At 34.6% G+C, this 24,547-nt stretch overlaps 1 protein-coding gene across 1 annotated transcript in view; it reads left to right on the top strand.

The window, feature by feature from the left end:
* The window catches only part of LOC149782244 (uncharacterized), a 577,549-nt gene that overhangs the window by 345,663 nt on the left and 207,339 nt on the right, over nucleotides 1-24,547 (top strand). The window contains exons 125-134 of the mRNA XM_089935097.1: nucleotides 1,446-1,606; nucleotides 2,312-2,365; nucleotides 3,147-3,359; nucleotides 3,845-4,079; nucleotides 5,960-6,056; nucleotides 12,463-12,622; nucleotides 13,875-14,101; nucleotides 16,649-16,811; nucleotides 20,996-21,221; nucleotides 23,111-23,327. Of these exons, the coding sequence (XP_089791223.1) occupies nucleotides 1,446-1,606; nucleotides 2,312-2,365; nucleotides 3,147-3,359; nucleotides 3,845-4,079; nucleotides 5,960-6,056; nucleotides 12,463-12,622; nucleotides 13,875-14,101; nucleotides 16,649-16,811; nucleotides 20,996-21,221; nucleotides 23,111-23,327 (1,753 nt within the window). The remainder of the gene's footprint in view (nucleotides 1-1,445; nucleotides 1,607-2,311; nucleotides 2,366-3,146; nucleotides 3,360-3,844; nucleotides 4,080-5,959; nucleotides 6,057-12,462; nucleotides 12,623-13,874; nucleotides 14,102-16,648; nucleotides 16,812-20,995; nucleotides 21,222-23,110; nucleotides 23,328-24,547) is intronic.

The following is a 24,547-nucleotide window of genomic DNA, read 5'->3' as shown; positions in this document are numbered from 1 at the left end:
ACAGCGTTATAGCTAGATAAACAAAGGTTGCAACCATCTGCACCCAGCACCCAGATAAACAGATGGTGGCTTGGTGAAACACTAACAAAAGAAATAAAAAATAATTTTAAAAAAATCCGGAAATGATTCTCACTTGCTAGTATTAAAGACAATGAGCTCGTTCACCCTCCAGGCATTACGGATTAACTGGAAAGACAAATGATGTACTCGAACCTACACTGAAGCCCTTTCAGATGATTTCTCACTGGGACATAAGGACTACCGCCGTTTTGTGAGTTTTCATAAAGATAAAAAAAAAATACAGACCTCTAAATTGACTGCGTATATCCATCATTACTCCCTTTGATGTTACTCTTACTGGCTATTCACATGACTTCGGCACAACAATGGCGGTTAGTGACATGTACTTTAGTCTGGTTTACTGCAGTTTACAAATGACACCGTACGCTGGAGTTGTAAATTTCACAAAACTGATACTGTAGCAAGACAAATTCTTTTTAAATACTTTATTAGAGCAATCTTTACTATTTATGCAGTCTTTGTTACAAAGGATTAAATGATGGTTAGAGGTGTTTATCTCAATATATGGTTGTTCAACTATAGTGTTATTTAATGTGCACTTTGTTTGCATACTACATTTATCCCGAGCTCTAGTGTTTACAAAGGATTAAGTTAAGGTCAGTGGTGTCAGTCTGTTTTGTTTATTTTGGCGATGCGGTCGTTTATAGCAGTGTCAAAACGCATAATTTGCCAAGAAATAGCGGTCGCTGGTCGCGTTCAGCAGGTGGTCGTTCATAACAGAGCATTTATATAGTAAAATCGATCCGTGCATTACGATTGTGGTCGGAAATGACAGGTGGTCACTCATTGCAGAGGTCGCTCATGACAGGTTTTACTGTATTGGATTTTTGAAACATTTAGTAGGTAGCTTATCTTAGTTTGCATGTGTCATCATCTTTAACTTAGTTCAGACACCTGTTTATTTGACTTCACAACTCTCCTTCTTTATACAATAACTCCCATGGTATGCAACTTCATGTTGATGGACTTTTTAAAATATTTCATCTGCATCTTCATTTAATGGTTGTGGCTCTTGATAGTTGGACCCATCCTCTTGTTTTCACACAGTAATTGTTATTTCATTACAAGAAAAGTTATAAGCAACTCTAAATTGATATTGATATCACAGAATTTGATGATCAGATTCCTGTATTAGCATTTAGTGGAATTATGACTGCTGATTGTTGGACCCACATTTTGTGTATAGCTTTCACCATTCATCACCTTGTCTTTTCCTCTATAAACCTTGATTTTCATCCATTGAAATCAGGGGACATCAAATTCGTGGAATTTGTTTGTTGTATATAAATACTACACACACACACACATGCGCACGCACACACACACACACACACTTGACCTTTTTCTTAATCTTAACATTTCAGGTTCATGATTAACAGTCTGCCATCTCAGAGCATATATGTAGTAGATGTGAAGCTGAAAGTATGTCTTGTAGATGGAGGATCCTGTGTGCTGGAACAGGCACTGCTTCAGAGTGCTACACTCACACACCCATCCACATGTGGCAGCGATACACTCTTCCCTGGTATTTGTTATTTGCATGTTACACTTATCATGAACACTGTCTTTGAAAAGTTCCATCACATATTGATTTTTGTGAAATATACATATTCTATTTTTTTTTTAAATTTGAAAATTGATTTTCAGACTTCAGGATAAACTTTTGAGAAAACAGTTTTATTGATGAAAAGGTTTTAATAAACAATTTTAATATGCCATTAATATAAGAAACACATGCATCAGATGATGATTGATAAAAGCTGTTTTCATTTTTGTAAATGAAATAAAAAATGTCTTCAAGTCAGGAATTTCAGAAGTTTTCCCACATACAGTGATGTATTTGGTATTGGAAATTGGGACAAGAGGAACAGTTTGGAAATTGAAAAATTACAAGTTCTGGAATTGATAACAAATCCCTCAGATTATTTGATCTATGAAATTCATTTAGGCAAATCTTTGTATTTTGAAAAAAGTCTAAATTACTTCAGTACAGTGAAACCTCAGAAATCTCTTACACATTATCAAATAATAACATTGATGAAACATTCTGGAGTTCACATACATGAGTGAAGAAACAGTTAATCATTCTGTAAAAATGTATTTTATCTATTATCCCCATGTAGCTCAGGTTACAGATTCCTGCTTAATATTGGTGCAATACTTCTGTTTTTTATTAAATTGTCTGTGTTCCCTTTGCTGACTTTGAAACAATTATTTTTCTTTTCCTCAGGTCTTTCAGTGGATGTGTGGAAACTGGTACAATGCACTGTCCCAGTATCTACAAGTAAGTAATTTATTGAGGATTTCTTTGCTTACATTGGCAAGTGTCATAGAAATTATCGGAATATGCTCACAACAGTATAATGTATTTCAAATGCTGTCAAACGCTGCTCTGCAAGACAGTCATCTGTATATGACAGTCACATTTTCCAAGAGCCAACATAATAGAATAATCCACAAGAATTATTTTATACCCCACCTATGTAAGTGTTGATGAACAGGCACTGCTTCAGACTGCTGGACTTAAATACTCATCCACATGTGGCATCAACACAATCTTCCCTGGTATTTGATATTTGCATGTTGCACTTATCATGAACACTGTCTTTGAAAAGTTTCCATCACATATTAATTTTACTGACAGTACACATATTTTATATTTGAAGAAAAAAAAAAGAAAAACAAAATTGATTTTCAGATTTCAGGATAAGGTTCACAGTTCTCTTATTGTTGGAAAGGATGATCTCTCAGGACGGTTTTAGTTGTGTATCATTTCTTCTAGCAAGTGTAAAGGCATGTGAAGAAGATGATGATAAGTTTCATTGTAATAGTTATATGAAAATGATAAATTTTCTAGCAAGCATAAAGGAATTTGTATTAAATGAAGATGTTGATGGTGAAGATGATGCCTGTATTACTATTATGATTATTAGTATGAGAGTTATAGATTTGCAATTTATGACATACAGAATATCTTACTCTCACTAAATCTTGAATGCATATAGAGTTAACATTGATTTCTTTTGTTTTACTTTGAACACTGATATCTCGTTTGTTATATACAGATTGTGGCAATGGCAGTGCTCCCTCAGATGCAGTAAATGGAATGTGTGGTATGGATGCAGACTGTAGGGGCGTAACATGCTGTTTTTCCCAAAATTTCCCACCATCAGCACGAAAAGTTGCCTTTAAATACAGCATCAATAAATGCCAAGACACAATTAGTTACAGCATTGAGAGCAAGGAGTATTCCAAGACCTTATCTACACTGTTACAAGGCAAGTACAATTAGATATACACTGATATCAGGCAAGTACAATCAAACATGCACTGCTAGCAGGCAGGTATAATCAGACATACACTGCCAGCAGGCAAGTACAAATACTGCTAGCAGGCAATTTCAATGAGGCATACACTGCAAGCAGGCAGATACAATTAGACATACACTGATAGCAGGCAAGTACAATCAGACATACACTGCTTGCAGGCAGGTACAATCTGACGTACACTATTAGCATTCAAGTACAATGAGATGTTATAAGTGTTATCTTTACATATTACATTTGTGTAATTTGACATTAGTATGTCACACAAACTTTAAACATAATGTATATTTTGGCCATGTGATGGAATAAATATAAAATCTGTGTAATTCCATTGCTGTGCTACCAGAATTTGTTTTGCCTGAAAATTATTTATATCTTTTCATGTATTTTTTCTAAAAATTTACCACTCATCTGAATTTTTTCATCTGTTTTTCAAGTTGGGTCTCCCCTCAGTGAGACAGTTGGTATCGGTTCTGCAGGAAATGAGACCTTCACCCTCACACATACTGTTACAGAAACTGCTACAGCATATAAAGTAAATGTCACCCTTGTGATCTGTCACACCACAACAAAAGCTCCTGGAGGATGTATCAGCTACTTTGTTTTCAGTGACACAGCAATCAATAAGGGTACATGTAGTGGAAAAAGACGCAGACGACAGGCTGAAACTGAGTAAGTAATTAAAGTATTTGCTGCTTTTGGGGGTTTCATAATAGGGAAATACCCAGAATTCTCAATGCAAGATGGCTTCTTTCCTTGAGTGGAGGTAGGGGCAATTTAGAATTGAATATCCAGAATTGTCTCATTGTGAAGATTTTGCCCCCAGTGTACGAACTTGTTTTGGAGTGACAACGAGCATTAACAGTTTGTGAAATTCATGTATCTTCTACATCAGTTGCAACATTCAAGTGAAACACTTTGATAATAGCACAATAGATCTCAGATTTGGATCATCTTATGCTGTGAGTTCCAATTTTGCCTGATTCACTGCTTTAGCATCACAGTGAACAATGTTAAAGTTTTCTTTTAAAGTTTTGAAAGTCAGTGTCTTCTTCATCGGGGACTGTATTCAACTGAAAATTTACAGTAATATTACCTTGAGCGTAAAGTTTGTATGCTGATAAGCTTCAATTTCCTGCCTTGCTTGTCTCACCTGTTTAAGCAGAAAGCTGGTCTCATTATGAAAAATATTAAAGTTATATGTTAATATATTCAAAAGTCACATATCTTCTACATTTCTTGTTGCATTCAAATAAAACTGTGGTATGATATTACAATTGGTGTAAATTTTTTATGCTGATGTGCTAGGAGATCCTATCTTGCCATTTATTAATGTGCTAGGAGATCCTATCTTGCCATTTGTTAATGTGCTAGGAGATCCTTTCTTGCCATTTGTTAAGCAGAAAGCATGTTTCCTCATTGTAAACAATGTTGTTCTAACATTTTTGACAGTTAAATATTTTTATCATCAGTTGCTGTATTTAGCTGAAAATTTGGATAAGTATAGGTTTAAAGTTTATTTACTGGTCTGCAAGGAGTTCCTGTCTTGCCTATCTCACCTACATTAGTTGTATGGTCATCAAATTCTAAGCAGGGAACTAGACTAACTGTTGAAGTATTAATTTTTCCTTATTTGCCTTGCTATCTTTGAGCACAATTAATAATGAGTCAGTTAATTTAAGGTAGTTTAATTATGTTACATACACAATAACATTTACAACAGTGTTTGATTGATGAATTGAAGCGAGTTCACCCGACATGCAACCTGGGCCGCTTAATTTTAAGTATGTAGGATTTGCCTGCCTTTTAACTTTTCTTTTATTTCACCTCCTTTATTTGATTCAAAAGACGTAATTAATGTGATAATACAAAGTAGGCCAGCTTTTAATTCAGTACAACAATACGACAAATACTTCTGCAAGTCAGTTATCGAAACATGGTCAGCATTTTATTAGGTTCTCAGATAAATACTTGCGGACATAGCTGTTATGGTAGAGTGACACATTTTACATTTAAATACACATTGCATTTATGATGATTACACTTAAGAGGAACAAAAAGATAGAATAAAACACAAATTTCACTTAATAAAAATTATTTGATAGGCATTTAAATATCAGTGTACTGCCCACTCTAGGCATAAGTGACATTTTCATTGATTGAAATTTCCTTGAATATCTTTAATTGCGGTGTAATAAGAATGTTGTTTGGGAAGAAAATGTAGCCGATTATATGATTTCTTTTTAAAAGTTGATAATTTCAAAATGTTGATTAAAATTTCCAGGTCCTATCTACCATTTTCGACCATAAAATGAGCGATATATCAATATTTCAATTACCAATTTTGATCGCAATTTTCTTCAAGTTTAAGAAATAGGGATCAATTTTGGGGGTATTTTCTGTTTTACAAAATGGAATCCATGCCTGTCCCTGCATTATAAGCGGGTTTGCGAGTTATCGAGGGAATGATGAAATTGTAAGATTGGTATTATTTGTGAATAAAGAGTCAGATGTTACTTCTTTTCCTTCAAATATTTGTCTACATTTTTCAGAACAATTACGTTTAAAGAAAGACTTGGACAATTCATGACAACAAATCCATCAGGTGAAGAAATAGAAGCGTTTTTGAGAGAAGATGAGGAAGCAAAGGTGAAGGCAATTTTTACAAACTTTAATATCATTATTTTTTTTAAAAGTTACGAATACCAAAAGTTAATATTTTAATGGAAAAAAACAAGAAATACCCAAATAATTATTTGTAGAATGGTACATTTTAATCCCCACAAGATATAGGGAATACATGTGTCATGTGCCTCCTTTGGAATTATTACTAACCCCAGAGAAGGACAGACAATTTAAAGGGTAAATAACTCCAAGCCCCCAGTCAGCAATGCTGACGGTCGAGGTGTTAAAATATAAAATTAATAAGGTGAAACAATTTAATAAACTATATCACAGTATTCCACAATTAGAGGACAATTTTCAATGCAATTGCTTCCAATCAAACCATGACTAATCCAAATTGCCAATTATTTCATCCCACGAAATTAAAGGTGAGAATGTTTCCTTCCCATGTCCCTTCTATGTTACTCATCTGCAACTTCTGCCTTGTATTCCTTTCCCAGCTCTCCTTTTTCAGTACGTCCAGTACCTTCATTTCCATTCTCTCTGCCTCCTTATCAGTACTTCCGGTACCCTCATTTCCGTTCTCTCTGTCTCCTTGTCGGTACTTCTGGTACCATCATTTCGGTTCTCTCAGTGCTCCTTGTTGGTACTTTGGTACCGTCATTCTGTCTCCAGCCTTCCTTCCTCGCACAACAGCCTATTTCTACATGCTGTCTATATCTTCTTCTCTCTAATCTTTGGGTGGCATCCGTTCCCACCCAGAAAGTTTCCTGTGGATTAGAAGGGACGTACAATGGTGCCTCCTTGTTCGAACACAGGAGAATTAACACACTCTCACAGACCATTCATCGGCATAATGGCAATTAAATCATTAGGTCAACTCATCCACTTGCATCTAAATATTCTACACACACTTGTTCTATAATAAAGGCTATAACAACAACAGCAGTATCATGACTTCTGATACATAATAATAATAATAATAGTGAGGACTTTGTATAGTGTCTAATCTTTAGAAGCTCTAAGCACTTTACAACATTAGACAACACATATAAGATAAAAAAACATATATAATGATATGATTACAAACACAAACACCATGAAATTAGAAAACATAGAAAAAAATCATGCTGAGAATATTTAAGGTAGGAAACGTTATTAGGTCTTTAAGTTTGTTCTTGCAGTCAAAATAAGTGAGTTTTGAGACCACTCTTGAATGTGATCACTGTGTCTTTGTGTCTAAGTTCAGTGGGCAATTCATTCCACGTTGCTGTGCCCTGGTATGCAAAAGAACGCTGTCCGTAGTGGACATACATGCATATCCCTAATTCTTTATATAGTAAACAATCAACATCAACAATATTCCTAACCATTTCCTACCTTACAAATTATAAAAAAACATGTACAAGTATAAATGCCAAATTAATCATGCACAAGGCCAACAAGGCCTAACTCTGCACAGTCCACAACTATATATTCAAATACAAACAAGTACAAGGTCTAACTACTCGCTATTCAATTCAGTTCTGCACCATGATGCAACATAGTAGCAGATTACATCATCCACTTCGATTTTATCCTAACAACTACATACATTAATCTTGAATATTACTAATTTGCTATACACTACATTATGACATGTTGATAATTCAGCTATACATGGAAAATTACATTTCTACTAAATTAAATGCACATAATAAAGTATAAATCTTATGACACCTAGTTAGGATGTGAGATAGATTCAGGTGAATATATTTTACCTCAAAAGTCTTTGTTCCAATCTTGTCTGAAGTTCCTAGAACTATCTGCCCGTTTAACGAGCGCACAACTTCGATGCAGTCTAGTCCTTCAAACTTTCCTACATCCAGTGCTAGACATCACTATAAACTGTCACACTGCAGACATCATAGCGATATGACTGAAATTTTTTTAAAGCTGCTACGTTAAAAATCCAAATCACACACATATACACATACACCCACCATAAGGCAAAGTTTATTAGGTTAACATGGTGTCTATCTCTTCATCTTGCTATTTGTCATAAATACTTCATTTGTCCTTCCTTGACAGTTACCAGACTTTGTGGATGGCTTATACATGGGGTAAGAAGAACCCTGTTAATTCAGGCTCAAAAGGTCAAGTTCATTGTGACTGAATCAGTTAAAATGCTTTCAGTTCAATAACTACAATCTCCACCATCTACAATTACCAGACCATGCAGATAGCTTGCACTTGAAGTAAGGAAGAAAGCTGCCAATCTCAGGGTCAAAAGGTCAAAGGTCATATCCCCTATGAGTGAAAGAAATGGTTTCCACTTGATACCTTGTGTCCTCTGCAGTCAGTGGTTACCATATATTGTGGATGGCTTTCACTTAGGGTAAGAGAGAACCCTGTCAGCATGGGACTCAAAATGTCAAAGATCAAGGTCACTCAATTGGAGATTTGAAAAATTTAATCAGGAGTTTTTACTTCAGTAGAGAAAAGATTTTAATAGACCTGGTTTTTAGCAATCGAATGGACAACAATAATAACTACTGAACAAATTTTTAAAAATTTAAAGTTTTAAAACATGCAGAATCTCATCAAATCAGTCCTTTCACGGTAACTTGTCTCCTTATGTACCATTAGCAATTTTAGCATTTCTTAGGAGATCATTTTCTGGGTTATCTCTGTCGCAGTTCGCATCATTGTTTATGTTAACACTTAGGAGATGATGTATTGTTACTGGATCCAGATTTCCTCTGGCATCAGCCGAAACTTTTCTCAGAATGGAAAATGTCCTTTCAATGCTTGCATTGGAATGTGGCAATGTTAGCATAACTCGACTGAGTCCACCAAGAAGTTTGAATTGTTTCCTGCTTGTGTCTATATTCAGCTTACAGCCTGCTTGCCAGAACTGTACAAGATTGGTACTGTCTGGGTCCAATGTTGTTTTAATGTTAGTAACATTCTGCACATGAAGCATAAACTCATAACGTTATACCGACACACCCTTTGTAATTTTAAGCCTAATTTGCAGAAACCTTTGTTGTCACTATTATCATCACTATCTCCACTAATAATGACAACACTATTATCATCACTATCACCACTAATAATGACAACACTATTATCATCACTGTCTCCACTAATTACTAATGACAATTGTATTTGGATAATGAATATGATTTACTAGCATTATTGCCATGACAAAGACTTCATTCATCCCAGGCATTACAGGTTGCAATGGCAGGTAGTGACATGTACTTTAGTCTTGTTTACATTCATGTTTACAAAGAATTAAATCAAGGCCATTGGAATTTATATCAGTTTTGCAATGCAGTTTTTTGTAGTAGTGTTGAAAGTTATTTTGACTAAAATTCTTTATTGCTGGTCGCTTTCTGCAGGTGGTCACTCATGACAGTGAGTTTAAATAATGAATTCATTTTATTATTATTAGTAGTAGTAGTAGTATTATAAAATTATTCAACAATTAGGATTATGATTCATCAAATGGTCATCTTGTGAGTAGTTTTTGTCCATTTGCATGTAATCTTTTGTGTGATTTCCAAATCTGGGAACATTATTTTGGTTAGATCTGAAAATTATCCGCTACCAGACATTGGAGATTATGTTCAGCTATAAAGTTGGTAAGTGTCTCAGCAAATCTGAGAATATTATTTTGATTAGATCTGAAAATTATCTGCTACCAGACATTGGAGATTATGTTCAGCTATAAAGTTGGTAAGTGTCTCAGCATGTGTAATTTTATCCATGTTTAATTCAGATTCTACATGACACATGATGTCATTCTTGCTATCTTAACATATTTTAAAATAGCTTTACAGGAAGAGCGGAATACATATTTATGTACCTCTGAACTTAATTGCAATCACTGAATTCCTGCTTCCACCCATCATTGAATTTTGTCTTTTCTTAATATGGTATTTTGGTTACTTTGATTTAGTGTTTTAGGTTTGAGAGATAATCCTGTCCAAATTACTTTTGATCATAAATGGATAGACTCTAATCCATCTCAACAACTTTAAGAACAGAAGCAGAACATTCCTTGTGGAGATAATGGAAGCAGTGTTTATTGTTTTGTGCTTACTGTGCTCTTTAGTAACCCAACCATAATCAATCAACATCTTCAGTCCTTTCAGAATTACTTCTGTTTTCACGTAGTTTAAACCAACTAAACAAACTATCACATGATCACTGGCAGTATTACCATAAATATACTACTCTGGAACGAAATTGTGGAAAAATGGAGAAAATCGAATTTTTCAATAATAATTTTGCATACACTGGAGATTTCAGTGATTGACGGGAGACACCAACAAATCTTGGGAGAAAAACCCTTCTGTGTGGGATGTTTATATGCATGTTTGGTACTTGGAGACTAACTATTTAATATATCCTTTCAAAAGCGGCTTCTGAGAAGGCTGTAGTACCAGTCTCATCTTGTGAGACTTTAAACATTTCATCAAAAAAGAACATTTAGTAGCTGTTTTCTTTTATATGAAAAGGCCTATGATACAACATCAAAACACAGAATAATGAAAGAGCTGCATGATCTTGGTTTAAAAGGCCATCTGTCAACTTTTATATTGAACTTTCTTTCAGATAGAGAATTTAAAGTACCGGTACCAGTATTCTCCACCCTCTCTGATCACATATAATCTAGGAAATGTAGTCTGTACTGCTTGTTGCCTAGTTGGCATAAAGAGTAATGAAAAGGCAGATAAAGCAGCCAAAGTCACAGGTTTCCAAATAGAACATTCGATATACTGACTTCCAATATTTTATAAATCAGTATGTTCATCATACTTGGCAAAATATATGGAATGAAAGCTCAACAATCAATCTTAAGAATATCAAACCATTGGAGAGTAGCATTACTTGTATTGGACAAATGGGAGAGACAAGGTGGTATTGTGCCTATTATGTACTGGATACATATACATGACACATAAGTACTTCCTAAAGGGTAAATCTAAACAGGACCATTTAGCCTACCATTACTACTGAGATGCAGCACATTCTTGTCAACTGGGGTGACTTCCAGCCTGCCAGTGAACACATACAGTGAAGTACATTCTTGTCAACTGGGGTGACTTCCAGCCTGCCAATGAACACAGAGAGTGAAGTACATTCTTGTCAGCTGTGTTGATTTCCAGCCTGCCAATGAACACATACAGTGAAGTACATTCTTGTCAACTGGGTTGACTTCCAGCTTGCCAGTGAACACATACAGTGAAGTACATTCTTGTCAAACTGTGTTGACTTCCAGCCTGCCAGTGAACACATACAGTGAAGTACATTCTTGTCAACTGTGTTGATTTCCAGCCTGCCAATGAACACATACAGTGAAGTACATTCTTGTCAACTGGGTTGACTTCCAGCCTGCCAGTGAACACATACAGTGAAGTACATTCTTGTCAAACTGTGTTGACTTCCAGCCTGCCAGTGAACACAGACAGTGAAGTACATTCTTGTCAAACTGGGTTGACTTCCAGCCTGCCAGTGCCCACTGACAGTGTAGCACATTCTTGTTAAACTGGGTTAATTTCCATCCTGCCTGTGTCTATTACAGTGCAGCACATTCTTGTCAACTAGGTTGATTTCCATCCTGCGAAACAAAAGGACATTCTTGTCAACTGGATTGATTTCCAGCCTACCAGTGCCCACAGATAGTGAAGTACATTCTTGTCAGAGTGGGTTAATTTACATCCTGCCTGTGCCTATTACAGTGCAGCACATTCTTGTCAACTAGGTTGATTTCCATCCCGCAAAATAAAAGTATATTGACATGAACCCTTGAAGAAACATTCTGAGAATGTACTAGAGAAAGTCTTTTTTTATGTGAAAGCAGTTTATGTGGTAAACTTAGTCATGTTGTAAGGATTTTATGTGTTATTATCTTTTATTTTATATACCTTTTTTTTTTAGAATTTTAACATTTTTTGTGTTTTACATGTTATCTTGTACTTCATGTTTCCATTATTTGGAAGTGTTCGTCTTCCTTGGGTTTTTAAGCAGTTCACTTTTACATTTGTGAACATATACTTTTATTTGGCATCATACAGCCACTATTCTTTTGATGTGCTTTAAAGTGCTAATACCAACAGTCAACACATCTAAAAGCCCAATGAATTATGATGTTTCTATGGAAACAATATAACTTCTTCATGATTTCTTGAAATGAAGTACCAGCTAAAATGTTATTTTTCACAAAACACAAAAATGTATACCCTTCAAATGAATTACTTACCTCAATCTTGTTGGCTGTCATCACTCCAATTCTAAAACTGAAAGTATCAACCAACACGTTAAAATATCATTAACTTGGTTTTTGTGCAGATTTCCTGTCAGAAGGAGTTTCACCACTAAATAACAGTTTATGCTGCACTTAATAATGCTATTAATTTGTATTGACATTTTTAAACAGGCTGCATTTGAAGCAAGGAATTTAGAAGGACAGGACATTCCTCCAGGTGAGAAGCGGATGAGTTATGACCAGAATGTCAAGGCACTCGGGTCCAACAATCCCATGACTATGACTAACGCCAAGTCCTCAAGAGCTGTTGTAGATGTGGATGTGGAAGGAGGTTAGTCTATCGTAAATATGTCATTAATATATTGTTCTCATATTTACATGTTTAGGTAACAGTTTACCAAGAAGTAGATTTTGTCCGTTCTGGAATATTGACCATTATTTCCAAACTTAATTCCAAGCAGTTTGATGGATACAGCTTTATGAGTTATAGTGTCGTTTGCAAGGTGTCCATTTTTCTGACTATTTCACAAATTGGAATATTGTAAAAGGCTTTTATAACATAAATCAATTTATTCAATGGTTGCTTTTATGTGACGTTATAAGTGGTAACAATTTGTGTCAGTTAAATGAGATTATACTGTATTGTAAATTTGGATGAGGCTGTGACTACAATATTGAAATCATTATTGACACCAAGTCCTTAACAGCTGTTGTGCAAGTGGATGTGGAAGGAGGTTAGACTGTTGTAAATATGTCATTAACATAATGTTCTCATATTTGCATGTTTAGGTAACAGTTTACCAAGAAATAGATTTTGTCTGTTCCATGACACTTGGCCATTATTTTCCAACACATCTCAAAGTAGTTGGATGGAAAGATCTGTACAATTTTGTCTTGTGTGCAAGCAATCCATCATCTGAAAATCACTTTTATAAAATGCCAGAAATTGGAACTTTTTAAAAGTCTTTCATAAGCTAAATCCTTATTTGTCTTAAGTTTAATTTCATACAGCATTTTCATTTTATATCTGCATCCTATTGTTGAGACCATAATAGTTCAAACAGATTTCAGTCCATGTTTTGTGAATGACTGTTAGAAAAATTAGGAATGTTAGAAAACATTGCAACATTTGTATTGATACGAAGAAAGGTTTTGCACAAAATTATTTGAGGTCAGTTATGGAATAAAATATCTTAAACATGGCAGAATTTTACTTCCTTGCCTGATTATTATTATTATTATTATAACATTTTTAACCAACGGTATTATAGAGATCCTAGACATAGTTAATGATATAGTGGGCTGAGCTACAAAGACCTTTATTGTTGGAAATGGCTTATTGACAGAGGGCCCCAAACTTAGGAATGCTAGATAACGATTCAACATTTGTACTGATTATCAAAAAAAGATTTGTATTTTTAAAAAAACAAGAGTAGGTGTGTATTAAAACTTTAATCTTGCAGGTAATTTTCCATGTTAAAACTTCAACCTGGCAGAATCTGTATTACCTGATTGCTGTTTTACCATTATTATTACTATTATTATTATTATTATTATTATCATTATTATTATAACATTTTCAGCTGATGGTATTAAAAAGATGCTAGGCACTGCTAATGATATAGTGGGCCGAGCTACACAGATCTTTATTGTTGGAGAGGGCTTGTCTGAAGAGGGCCTGAAGCTTTTAGGGGCCAAACTAGCCGACATGACAATAGGGGACCTAGAGGCTGTGTTAAACAAGGAATCAGTAGATCCATTCCTCCTTCTTGAACTGGCTAAAGATTTGAGAGATTTGGGAAAAGCCCTGGTAAGTGACTCCTTGTCTCATTTTAATGCTGTAAAACCTCTTTTTGAAAATAACCATTAAACAGGAAAAATTTATCTTAAATAGACAGGTGTCCTTATTGAAGGTATCTTCTACATGCTTCACATTCCTACAAGTACAGTAAAATGTGCTATAACAATGACCTACATTAAAAGACCACCTGTTTATAACAACTAGTTTCAAGGTTCCTTATATCAAAAAGCCAAGAAATATTTTCCTGTATCCAGAGATCACCTGCTTTTAAAAATGATTTGTTAGGATTAGTCGCCTGAATGGTCATTTTAGATTGGGCTGAACATGTATGTTTTTAGCTCACTGGACCAAAAAAATGGCCAAGTAAACATAATTGTATATGTGGCTCAATTACCATCATCCATCTGGCAAGAATTGCTTTTTTTTTTCAAAATACAATGGGCCACATTAACCAAAAGTTGGTAGAGAGCATTTTCGCACTAAAATTGGCAGAGAGCATTCTGGCATGAAGGGGTTGGAACTTGACACAACTAAAGCCAATCTATTATAAATTATGGCCACAAATACTCAAAATAGGAAAACCTAAATCCTTTCTTTTTAAATGACCAAAAGCACCTTGCCTTAAAGACACATACACAGAGTAAACTTTACATTTTATATATCATCACCAGTCACACACAGACACAGAGTAAACTTAACATTTATATATCATCACCACTCACACACATACACACACACACACACAGAGTAAGCTTAATATTTTATATATCATCATCAGTCACACACACACGGAGTAAACTTAACATTTTCTATATCATCAGTCACACACAGACACACACACACAGAATAAACTTAACATTTTATATATCATTGCCAGTCACACAAACACACACACACACAGAGGAAACTTAACATTTTATATATCATCAGTCACACACACACAAATACATACACACACAGAGTAAACTTAATATTTTATATATCATCACCAGTTACACACACACACACAGATACACACACACAGAGTAAACTTAACATTTTATATATCATCAGTCACACACAGACACACACACACAGAGTAAACATAAGGTTTTATATATCATCACCAGTCACACAAATGCACACACACAGAGTAAACTTAACATTTTATATCTCATCAGCCCTCACACAAACATTTACACACACACAGAGTGAACTTAAACATTTTATATATCATCACTAGTCACACACACACACACACAGTGTGTACACTTAACATTTTATGTCATCACCAGTTACAGACATGCACACATGATAAACTTAACATTTATATATCATCACCATTCACACAGAGTAAACTTAACATTTATATATCATCACCAGTCACAAACACACACACAGACAGACACATACACACAGAGTAAACTTAACACTTTATATATCATCACCAGTCACAAACATTTTTATATCATTGCCAGTCACAAACACACACACAGACAGACACATATACACATAGTAAACTTAACATTTATATATCATCACCAGTTACAAACACACACACACACACACAGAGTACACTTAAACATTTTATATATCTTTACTAGTCACACACACAAACACACACACAGAGTAAATTTAGCATTTGATATATCATTAGCAGTCACACACACATACAAATTAAGCTTAACATTTTATATATCATCACCAGTCACACACAAACACACACACACACACTGAGTAAACTTAACATTTTATACATCATCACCAGTCACACACACATAACAGAGTAAATTTAAAATTTTATATATCATCACCAGTCACACACACACACACACACACTGAGTAAACATAATATTTTATAAATCATCATCAGTCACAAACACACACACAGTAAACTTAACATTTTATATATCATCACCAGTCAGACAGAGTAAACTTAAAATTTACTCATGGAACACAAATGACCTGCCACAATGCATGTCCTGAATAAAGACCATAAGCAAAGTGGGACAGACAGTAAAGGGTAACACTGTTTACTCCAGCAAATGACATGGTGGGACATTAAAATACACTAAGGTTTTGTCTTTACAATAAATTTGCGAACAAAATCAGAATTCATTTAGAAGCCACATTCATTCACTTATGATTTAGCCTTGACTAACTCTTAATTATCACCATTTGGTGGACTGCGTTAGCTTTTAGGTGCATCATTTGTTGGTCTTGGTAGTTCAGTAAGAGTTTGAAGGTGATGGAAGTTGTAATAATGTCATATTTTTAGTCATAAGAGCCAGGTCGATAGTTAAAGCTTCATTGAATTGTCACTGAGCATTAAATGGAAAATCATGACTGTTTACTGTTTTTACACAGGATGGACATGGATTGTACTGACAAAAAAAAGGTATCTCTTTTTTCCCAAAGATTTTGAGGAAGTTATGTTTTTATAAAAATGGTTGTGCCAGAGAGTTTAAAAGTTGGATATTGTGGCATACCATCTTGCTAGTTCATATTTTAGGTCTGCATTAATGTATCAAAATGTACTTGCCGCTTTCTTTTGATTTTATATTTTCTAATTTACAGTATTCAGAGTTCATTGAGAAACTGTTCAACTCTAATCCTGAAGATCTATTCAAGTCATTTGATCTGACATTGAAAGGACGTTTTGACTATCCTAGGACTGAGATTGAACTATTTTCCTACAGTAAATTCTTCCTCTTGGGTGGACTTGTTCCAATGACATTTGGTGAGTATTTAAATGCCAGTCTTGCATCTGGCAGATTATATTCTGGTATTATTGATCTGTTCATCTGTCTGTCTTCCAATTAATAGCTTTTTGTTTGGCCTTTATGATGATTACACTTAAAAGGAACTAAAAGATAGAACTAGAACACAAATTATTTAACTTTTATTTATTTATTAAAGAACTGCCTGCACTCGGCATGACATTTTCATTGATCAAAATTTCCTTACATATTGTTAATTGCGGTGTACTAGGAATGTCATTTGGAAAGAAAATGTAAAATATTATATAACCTATTATTAAATTTGATATTTCAAAGTGTTGATTAAAATTTTCAGGTCCTATCTACCATTTTCGATGATAAAACAAGCAATACATCAAAGTTTTTGTTACCAGTTTTTATCGCAATTTTCTTCAAGTTCAACAAATAGGGATCAATTTTTGGGGTAGTTTCTGGTTTAAAAAATGGGAGCCACGCCTGACCCCGCATTATAAGCGGGTTCATGAGTTATCAGGGCGCAAGTTATCGAGGGAGTGGTGTACAATGGCCAGGCCCGTATCTCAAGATATCAGCCAGGAAAATGTAGTTCTTGGACTTATAGTAGCCTTGTAATATTTAATGAAACTTGGCCCAAGTTTGTATCATGATTTGATGGTGTGTGGTATACCATAGCCATGGAACTGAGACTTTGTTTGGGAGCATTTAGAACTTTCTCTTCAGAATGCCTTAATGTTGAGGCAGATGAACCATGAAAATCACAGATGATTGGCTTTTCATTTAAAGTATCGTGTGATCTATCTACAGTCAATCCCTGATATGACATGATCTTTAGACTGTAGCACCAGACTTTGTTTACCCAGAAAGCAAATTTCATTTGACCTTATTTGTCCTAACCTACAGGTAGCAAAATAAATCTTGTGAATACTACAACATCACATGTCCCAAAATCACCATCTTCAATATCACAGTGCCCTAAAACAATATGGTTTTTGTGAACTCGAAACATTCTGCATAATCTTATAGTTTTTCAGAATAAAGTCGGAAGGGTTGGTGTGGTGCCTTACAAGAAGTTGGAATAAAATGCAATGGTACCTATGATTTGAAACAAAGAGTTTTCATTGCACATGTGGTGATGCCATGATATAAACAAGGTCACTAATGCAAGTGATGAACCAAACACTATTTTCATTGTTGTAATAATCGTACCACATTTTAACGAGTTAGATATTTCAATTTTGAAGACAGAAACCATTATTACTGGTGACTTTTGACAATTTTAATGTAATAACGCGTAAGGTGTCAATAGTAAACTTGGGAGGAGTTACTGTTAATATGGGTACAACAACATGCTAATGCCAAATGCTTGTCATAGACCAAGGAAATTATACACACTGAAATAGGTAGAAATGATAACAAAACACGAAAATTATATATAGTTATTCATTTTTCAAACAAATTATATTAAGTGATCACATTTCCATCCAATCATTCATAATAATAGTCCCTTAACAACTGCAAAGTGTAATTGGTGCCCAGACTTTATAGTACATAAACAATTGCTGTAATTTTATGCTCCATCTTTTCCAGACCTTAAAATAGTTATGTTTGCAAATTATTACTGGTGTTTAGATCGTTATCGCGTGTGCCATGATTCACATTCAGTTCATGGGGGTGGGGTTGTATATACATATATACATTATTTGCTACAGGTAACTTGTTGTGCTGTTGAACTCTTTATAAATAACCAGCTGGGAAATGAATAAACTGCCTATTGATTGAGACAGGTAACTGCTTAATGGATGCTTTTTACTTGAGTATTTTGATGTAAGAATGTAAAGGATTGTGGCTATTGAAGTATGACAAGTACCTGACAAAGATGACCTTTAAGACAGGTTTGAATGTAGATTAACACTCAAGAGCGATTCACAATTCAAAGAAAATACTTTGTTTTTACAAGTGGTTGAAATACCATTTTTACCCTATTTTACAGACACCAAGTCATAATTGTCCTTTTCTTGTCCATGAACTTAACAATGAAGCAAATAAATCCAGCAAAATTGTCTGAAAACTTTGACAGGATTTGGTACTTAGGGCAAGATCAACCACTATTTTTCTTCTTGAGTCAGCCAGTTGGCAATGGACATGGAATTACCTATATTTAAAAAACAGTTTGTCATCATCAGTAAAGTTTACATTGTCAGTACTGTGATTCAGAATCATCACACTTTGTTTAAGAATAAACTGATTCAGCTTGATCAGTATATTGAACAGATAATCTCAAAGACTACTGAAGCCTTCATGTCAAGACATCAGAGAAACATTTATTCCTTTATTTACATTTCCAGTTATAGTCTCCATGTATGGTTCATAGTGATGCACTCAACCATTTTGATACAGATGAAACAAATAGCCACTCAGTGCTTGAACTGTAATGGACCAAATTATAAAGGGGCATGTTATGAAACTGAGGTCCAAGCATTAACATAAATACTTGCTTATAAGTCGTGTCCAACTGCAAATTGCACAGACCCAGATCTGCCATCACATAATGCAACAGCTTATCTGGGTCTGTGCAGTTTGTTAGGAGTAATCAGTAAAACAAACAGCACAGACCATGATCTGCAGGTACATTATGCTATGGCAGTTCAGGATCTTTGTTGTTTGTAGTTTGATTGGACTTATAAGTGAGTATATACAGTACATTGTATAGCCATGTGACATTTGTACAGTTCAAATCTTCACACTGTCAGGCCAAAGAGTTGTTTTGTATGCAGCAGGCTGAATATCATGTTAATGCAGCAGGCTGAATACCATATAAATGCAGCAGGCTGAATATCATGTTAATGCAGCAGGCTGAATATTATGTTAATGCAGCAGACTGAATACCATGTTAATGCAGCAGGCCGAATATCATGTTAATGCAGCAGGCTGAAGATCATGTTAATGCAGCAGGCAGAATACCTTGTTAATGCAGCAGGCTGAATACTCTAAATGCAACAGGCTGAATACCTTGTTAATGCAGCAGGCTGAATATCATGTTAATACAGCAGGCTGAATATCATGTTAATACAGCAGGCTGAATATAATGTTAATGCAGCAGGCTGAATGTCACATTAATGCAGCATGCTCAATACCTTGTTAACGCAGCAGGCTGAATATCATGTTAATACAACAGGCTGAATATCATGTTAATACAGCAGGCTGAATATAATGTTAATGCAGCAGGCTGAATGTCACATTAACGCAGCATGCTCAATACCTTGTTAACGCAGCAGGCTGAATATCATGTTAATACAGCAGGCTGAATATTGTGTTTAAGCATTGTAGTTAGAAATGCTCTCTCTCACATGAATATCAAATACAGTAGTAATGGCAGTAGCACTAGTTGTAATGGTAAAAATTAAAGGTACGCAGATTTCATAATCTGCTAAACAATCATTTCTTTTGAATTATTCACATTATATGTTAGATAAATGGGCAAGTGCATTCTATTTTAAAAGGCATTTTACACTTAAGATAGGGCATCAGCAATGTGGCTTAATGAGGAACCAACCATCTTAATAAGTTGCAACATGTTATTTATTTGATAAACGTAAAAAAATTTCACAAATGTATTCAAATGGTATTAATATAAACATTTAATGTATACCTGTTTAATCAGTTTATGTGTTCTTTGTAGGGAATGTTGTGCATTTCTCTGGGGAAGCAGTTTCAGAATAGAACTTCTTATCACAGTCTATATGAATCTCAGTTTTTTCATGCCTATCAATAATTTAACACTGAAGAAATCTTCATTTCTAGGTATTTTTCCACATGGTATTAATTTTAAACTGATTGAAAACAGGGACTGTTTTCGGTTTTTAAATGGAAGCATATTTTGTTATTTTCAGTTTTTAAATACTGGGTGCTGTGTCAAATTAAATAACCATTCTGGAGTTTTTTTTCAAAAGAAAAACCTGTCACCAATCTAATTTAGTGTGTCCAAAAATCAGGGTCAAAGATAATATTGGTGGCCACAACTGACTGAAAACTTAATTTTAAAATTTGTTTAGAGGAAAAAAAGTAATGGCATATGAAAACTTAGGGCAAAGTCAGTATTTACAGTGTTTTGTAAATTAGACAATTTAGTGAAATTTACATGTATGTTTCAGTTGTATTTATCACTGTTACAACATTTTTACATCAGGATTTGGGGCTGGTGGTTACTATGGAATGGAATTTGGTGTTGCTGCAAAGATTCTGGAATTCAAGCTGGAGGCAACAGTCATCCCATATGGAGGCCTAACTGTGTGGGGAGAGCTGGGAATCGGTTTCCTGCTTTACGGAAAATTGCGATTGGAGGGATATATTATGGACCTTAGATTTCCAACTTTAGCAGAAATTGTGTTCACAAAGTTCCCGTTTGATGTCAAGTAATTTCTTTAGCCACTTATTAATTATTTCAAAAAAAATTCCAATACTCTGGAACTTTGCTCTGGAATAGTATTCCAGTTGAGATTAGAAATGCCTACTCTGTTTCCTTCTTCCAAACCCAATATATCCAGTGGCCTCAGAGGTGCAGCTAAAATAAATAAATTCTTTTGTATGAGGGCCTCAAGGTAGATTAGTTATTAGCTAATTGTGTTACCCTTTTTAAAAAAATGTCATTATTATTATTATTATTATTAACAAATAATTTATGAAGAAAATATTTTATTCTGTGTATTTACAGAACTTTTTTTTTTAATTACAGACAAAAATCTTTCATGTAATGAATTAAATTTCCAAGCTTAAGAATATTTTGACATTTTCATTGCAACATTTTGCATAATTTACAGCATGATTCTGTCATAACTCTTTCAGCAACTACTGAGAAAAAGAACTGACCCATTCTGTAACTGTTGTACATAATAGCAATATAGTTGTCTCTCATTGTGATGTGGTTTGGAATGGGGGTAGTTTCATTGGACAGATCGCCTTATACTGACCCTGTTTCGGGAATGTGGAATAGGCCCAATATATTATTTTGCAAGAAATGTCAAGTGGAAGCAGGAGCCACTGGCTCATTGGTTAATGTGATGATGTGGTGACTTAAAAGGAACTGGTTTGAATTCTACCATTGGATCAGATTGAAATGGCTACCATGCTGTTTAATTTGACTGGGCACTTGATTCCAGTTACTACTTATATTGCTATTCTGTAAAATACAAAACCAGTCCAAACTACCATATACTGGATACATTACACGGACTTCATCCAATCAAAATAGGAACCATGACAGTAGCTAGTGCTGTATCAAAGACAAAAATGATTAAGTGCTTTATTATAAGGGACCACAATACTTATTTTTCACAGTATTTTAAAAGGAATATTTTGCTGTCATGGCCATTAAGTCAGATTTATGGTATGGCCCTGTGTGTATCATCCTTCATTCTTCATGCATCTGTCAGTAGTTGCTACTTTCAGATTTGTTTCAACAAACAGTAAAATATGCCTTTACAAAAGATAATGAAGAAATTTAACTTTACAACAACTGCGCAACAAAATTTGATCAAATTTTATAGAATGCATTATGGCTTAAAGGACTTTCAGTTTTTTACAAATGATTCCAATCTACTATTCAACATGGCTTCCATTACTAAATGTACAAAATGTTAGAACTACTTTTTCTGTTAAAACAGTTGCTTAACAGAATTTGATGAGATTTGACCAAAAGTGTTAAAATTATACCAGTTTGCTCTCAAATACCAATACAATTACTAAAAATAGGAAAATGTTTTAATCGCCAATTATCAAAAACAGTTTGATTGACTTCAACCAGATCTGATTGAAATTCTGGCATTAAGGGCCATAAGATTTATACAAATGATGCCAATTCATCATCAAACGTTGCCAGTTTTGTGAAAATTAGTAAAGCTTTCACAAAACTAGGTCAGCAGTAATTCACCAAATTTGACCTTTCAACTCTGTTCCCAAGCTTGATAGACCTCATAAAGAAAGACCGTTCTTCCATGAAACATAGCATCTATTGATAAAATCCACTTTTCAGAATTTGATCAACTTTCACAGAAAGCACCCTGACATAGGCCTTTGAGTTTGGAATAAATGATGCTGGTGTGCCCTCAAATATGGATGAAGGTAAAGAAATACAGAAACCCATATGTTTTCATAAATTACACAATCAACATGATTGGATAAGAACTTTCCACTGAAAGCATACTACCGACACAGATTTCTTGACTAACTACTCTGCATTTGGCTGTTAGGCAGATGTATGTCAAGTTTGTAATGTGATGCCTACATCGGACTGCTTTTTTTTCAGCTTGAAGATGGACTTGGAGCTTATACCTCTCAAGCTTGTTCTCAAAGGTCTTGTAACATTAGAGGTTGATCTAGGATTTACGAAATTCAAAGAGACATTATTTGAGATGGATATCTGGAGCTATCAGACACCGACCATAAAGAAAAATATGGTAGACTCCTTTAGGAAAGAAGAAGATTCGAGTCCCCCGCAAATTGGAAATCCAGTGCAAAATGCTGTGAGTACTTAATTGTTAGCTCACCTGATAATACGAGTTTATGATATGGTGTTTTATTGATTCACTATTATTTTCATTTTCTTTTCAAAAACTGGTTGACCATTTTGCATACGATTTTACAGAGAGCAATCTATCTTCAAGGATTCTTAGAATGTTATTTGGATGCAAATCCATGATCTAATATGGCTACTATTATTAAAAATAGAAAACTGTTATAAAGCTTCCTTGAAAAAAGCTGCTCATCAGAATTGTTCGAATATAACATAATTCATTCTGGCATGATGCTGTCTTCAATTTATTTAAACGATTCCAATATGCCATCAAATATGGCCACTGCTGCTAAAATGGGACTACTTCTCAAAAACTGCTGAACAAAATTTTACCAAGTTTTACAAATGCATCCTTGCAGAGGGCTTTCTGTTTTGTACAAATGATGCCAAATAGCTGACAAATGTGACCACCATTACTGACAATTAAAAAATAGTATATACAGAATTCTCTCGAAAACTGCTCACCAGAACAAGACCAAATTTGACAGAACATTCCTGGCATAGAGTACTTTGGATTTTTCTTTGGTAATAAAATAATAATGATTCACCAATAAATATCAGCATTACTAAAAATAGAAAAATAACCTTTAAAAGTCTTCTCAGAAACTTTTGGTCAGAGCTTGACCCAATCTGACAAACAGCATCTTGGAATAGGTTCTTTCAAGTTTCTGCATATGATGCAGATCTGCATTTATTTGTGGCCAGTGTCACTAAATTTAGAAACAAACTCTCAATAGCTTCTTAAAAACCACTGAACAGAATTTGACCAAATTTTACAGAAAACATCACTGATGCGGATGATTGCCATCTAACCTCTGTCTGCGTGGGTTCAAGTCTCAGGTTCGGCCAATGTGGGTATGTGAGAAAGCTTGCCAGTAGCTTTTCGTGGGTTGTTGGTTCTTGCCAGGGTTTTCCTGGGTTCTTCCTCCACCATTTATACTGGCCGTCATGTATCGCCTATCTTGTGCTGAAAAATTGTGCTAAGCCCCACAACAACAAGAAAACAAACATTGGATCTGACACTCTTATTACATGTACATGGAATATTGAAAATGTGCTTAAGCAATTAACAGTACCAATCAAACAACTGAAAGCCTTTGTAAATACTATATACAGTGTGACCCCGCTATAGCACACGCCGTTATAACACAAATTCGGATATAACACGGT

Source organism: Sinohyriopsis cumingii, chromosome 15 (genome assembly GCF_028554795.1).
Source record: "Sinohyriopsis cumingii isolate HCF-2022 chromosome 15, ASM2855479v2, whole genome shotgun sequence".
Classification (NCBI taxonomy): domain Eukaryota; kingdom Metazoa; phylum Mollusca; class Bivalvia; order Unionida; family Unionidae; genus Sinohyriopsis; species Sinohyriopsis cumingii.
The sequence above is the reverse complement of the archived record's forward strand: the minus strand, read 5'-3'. Positions and strand labels throughout refer to the sequence as shown.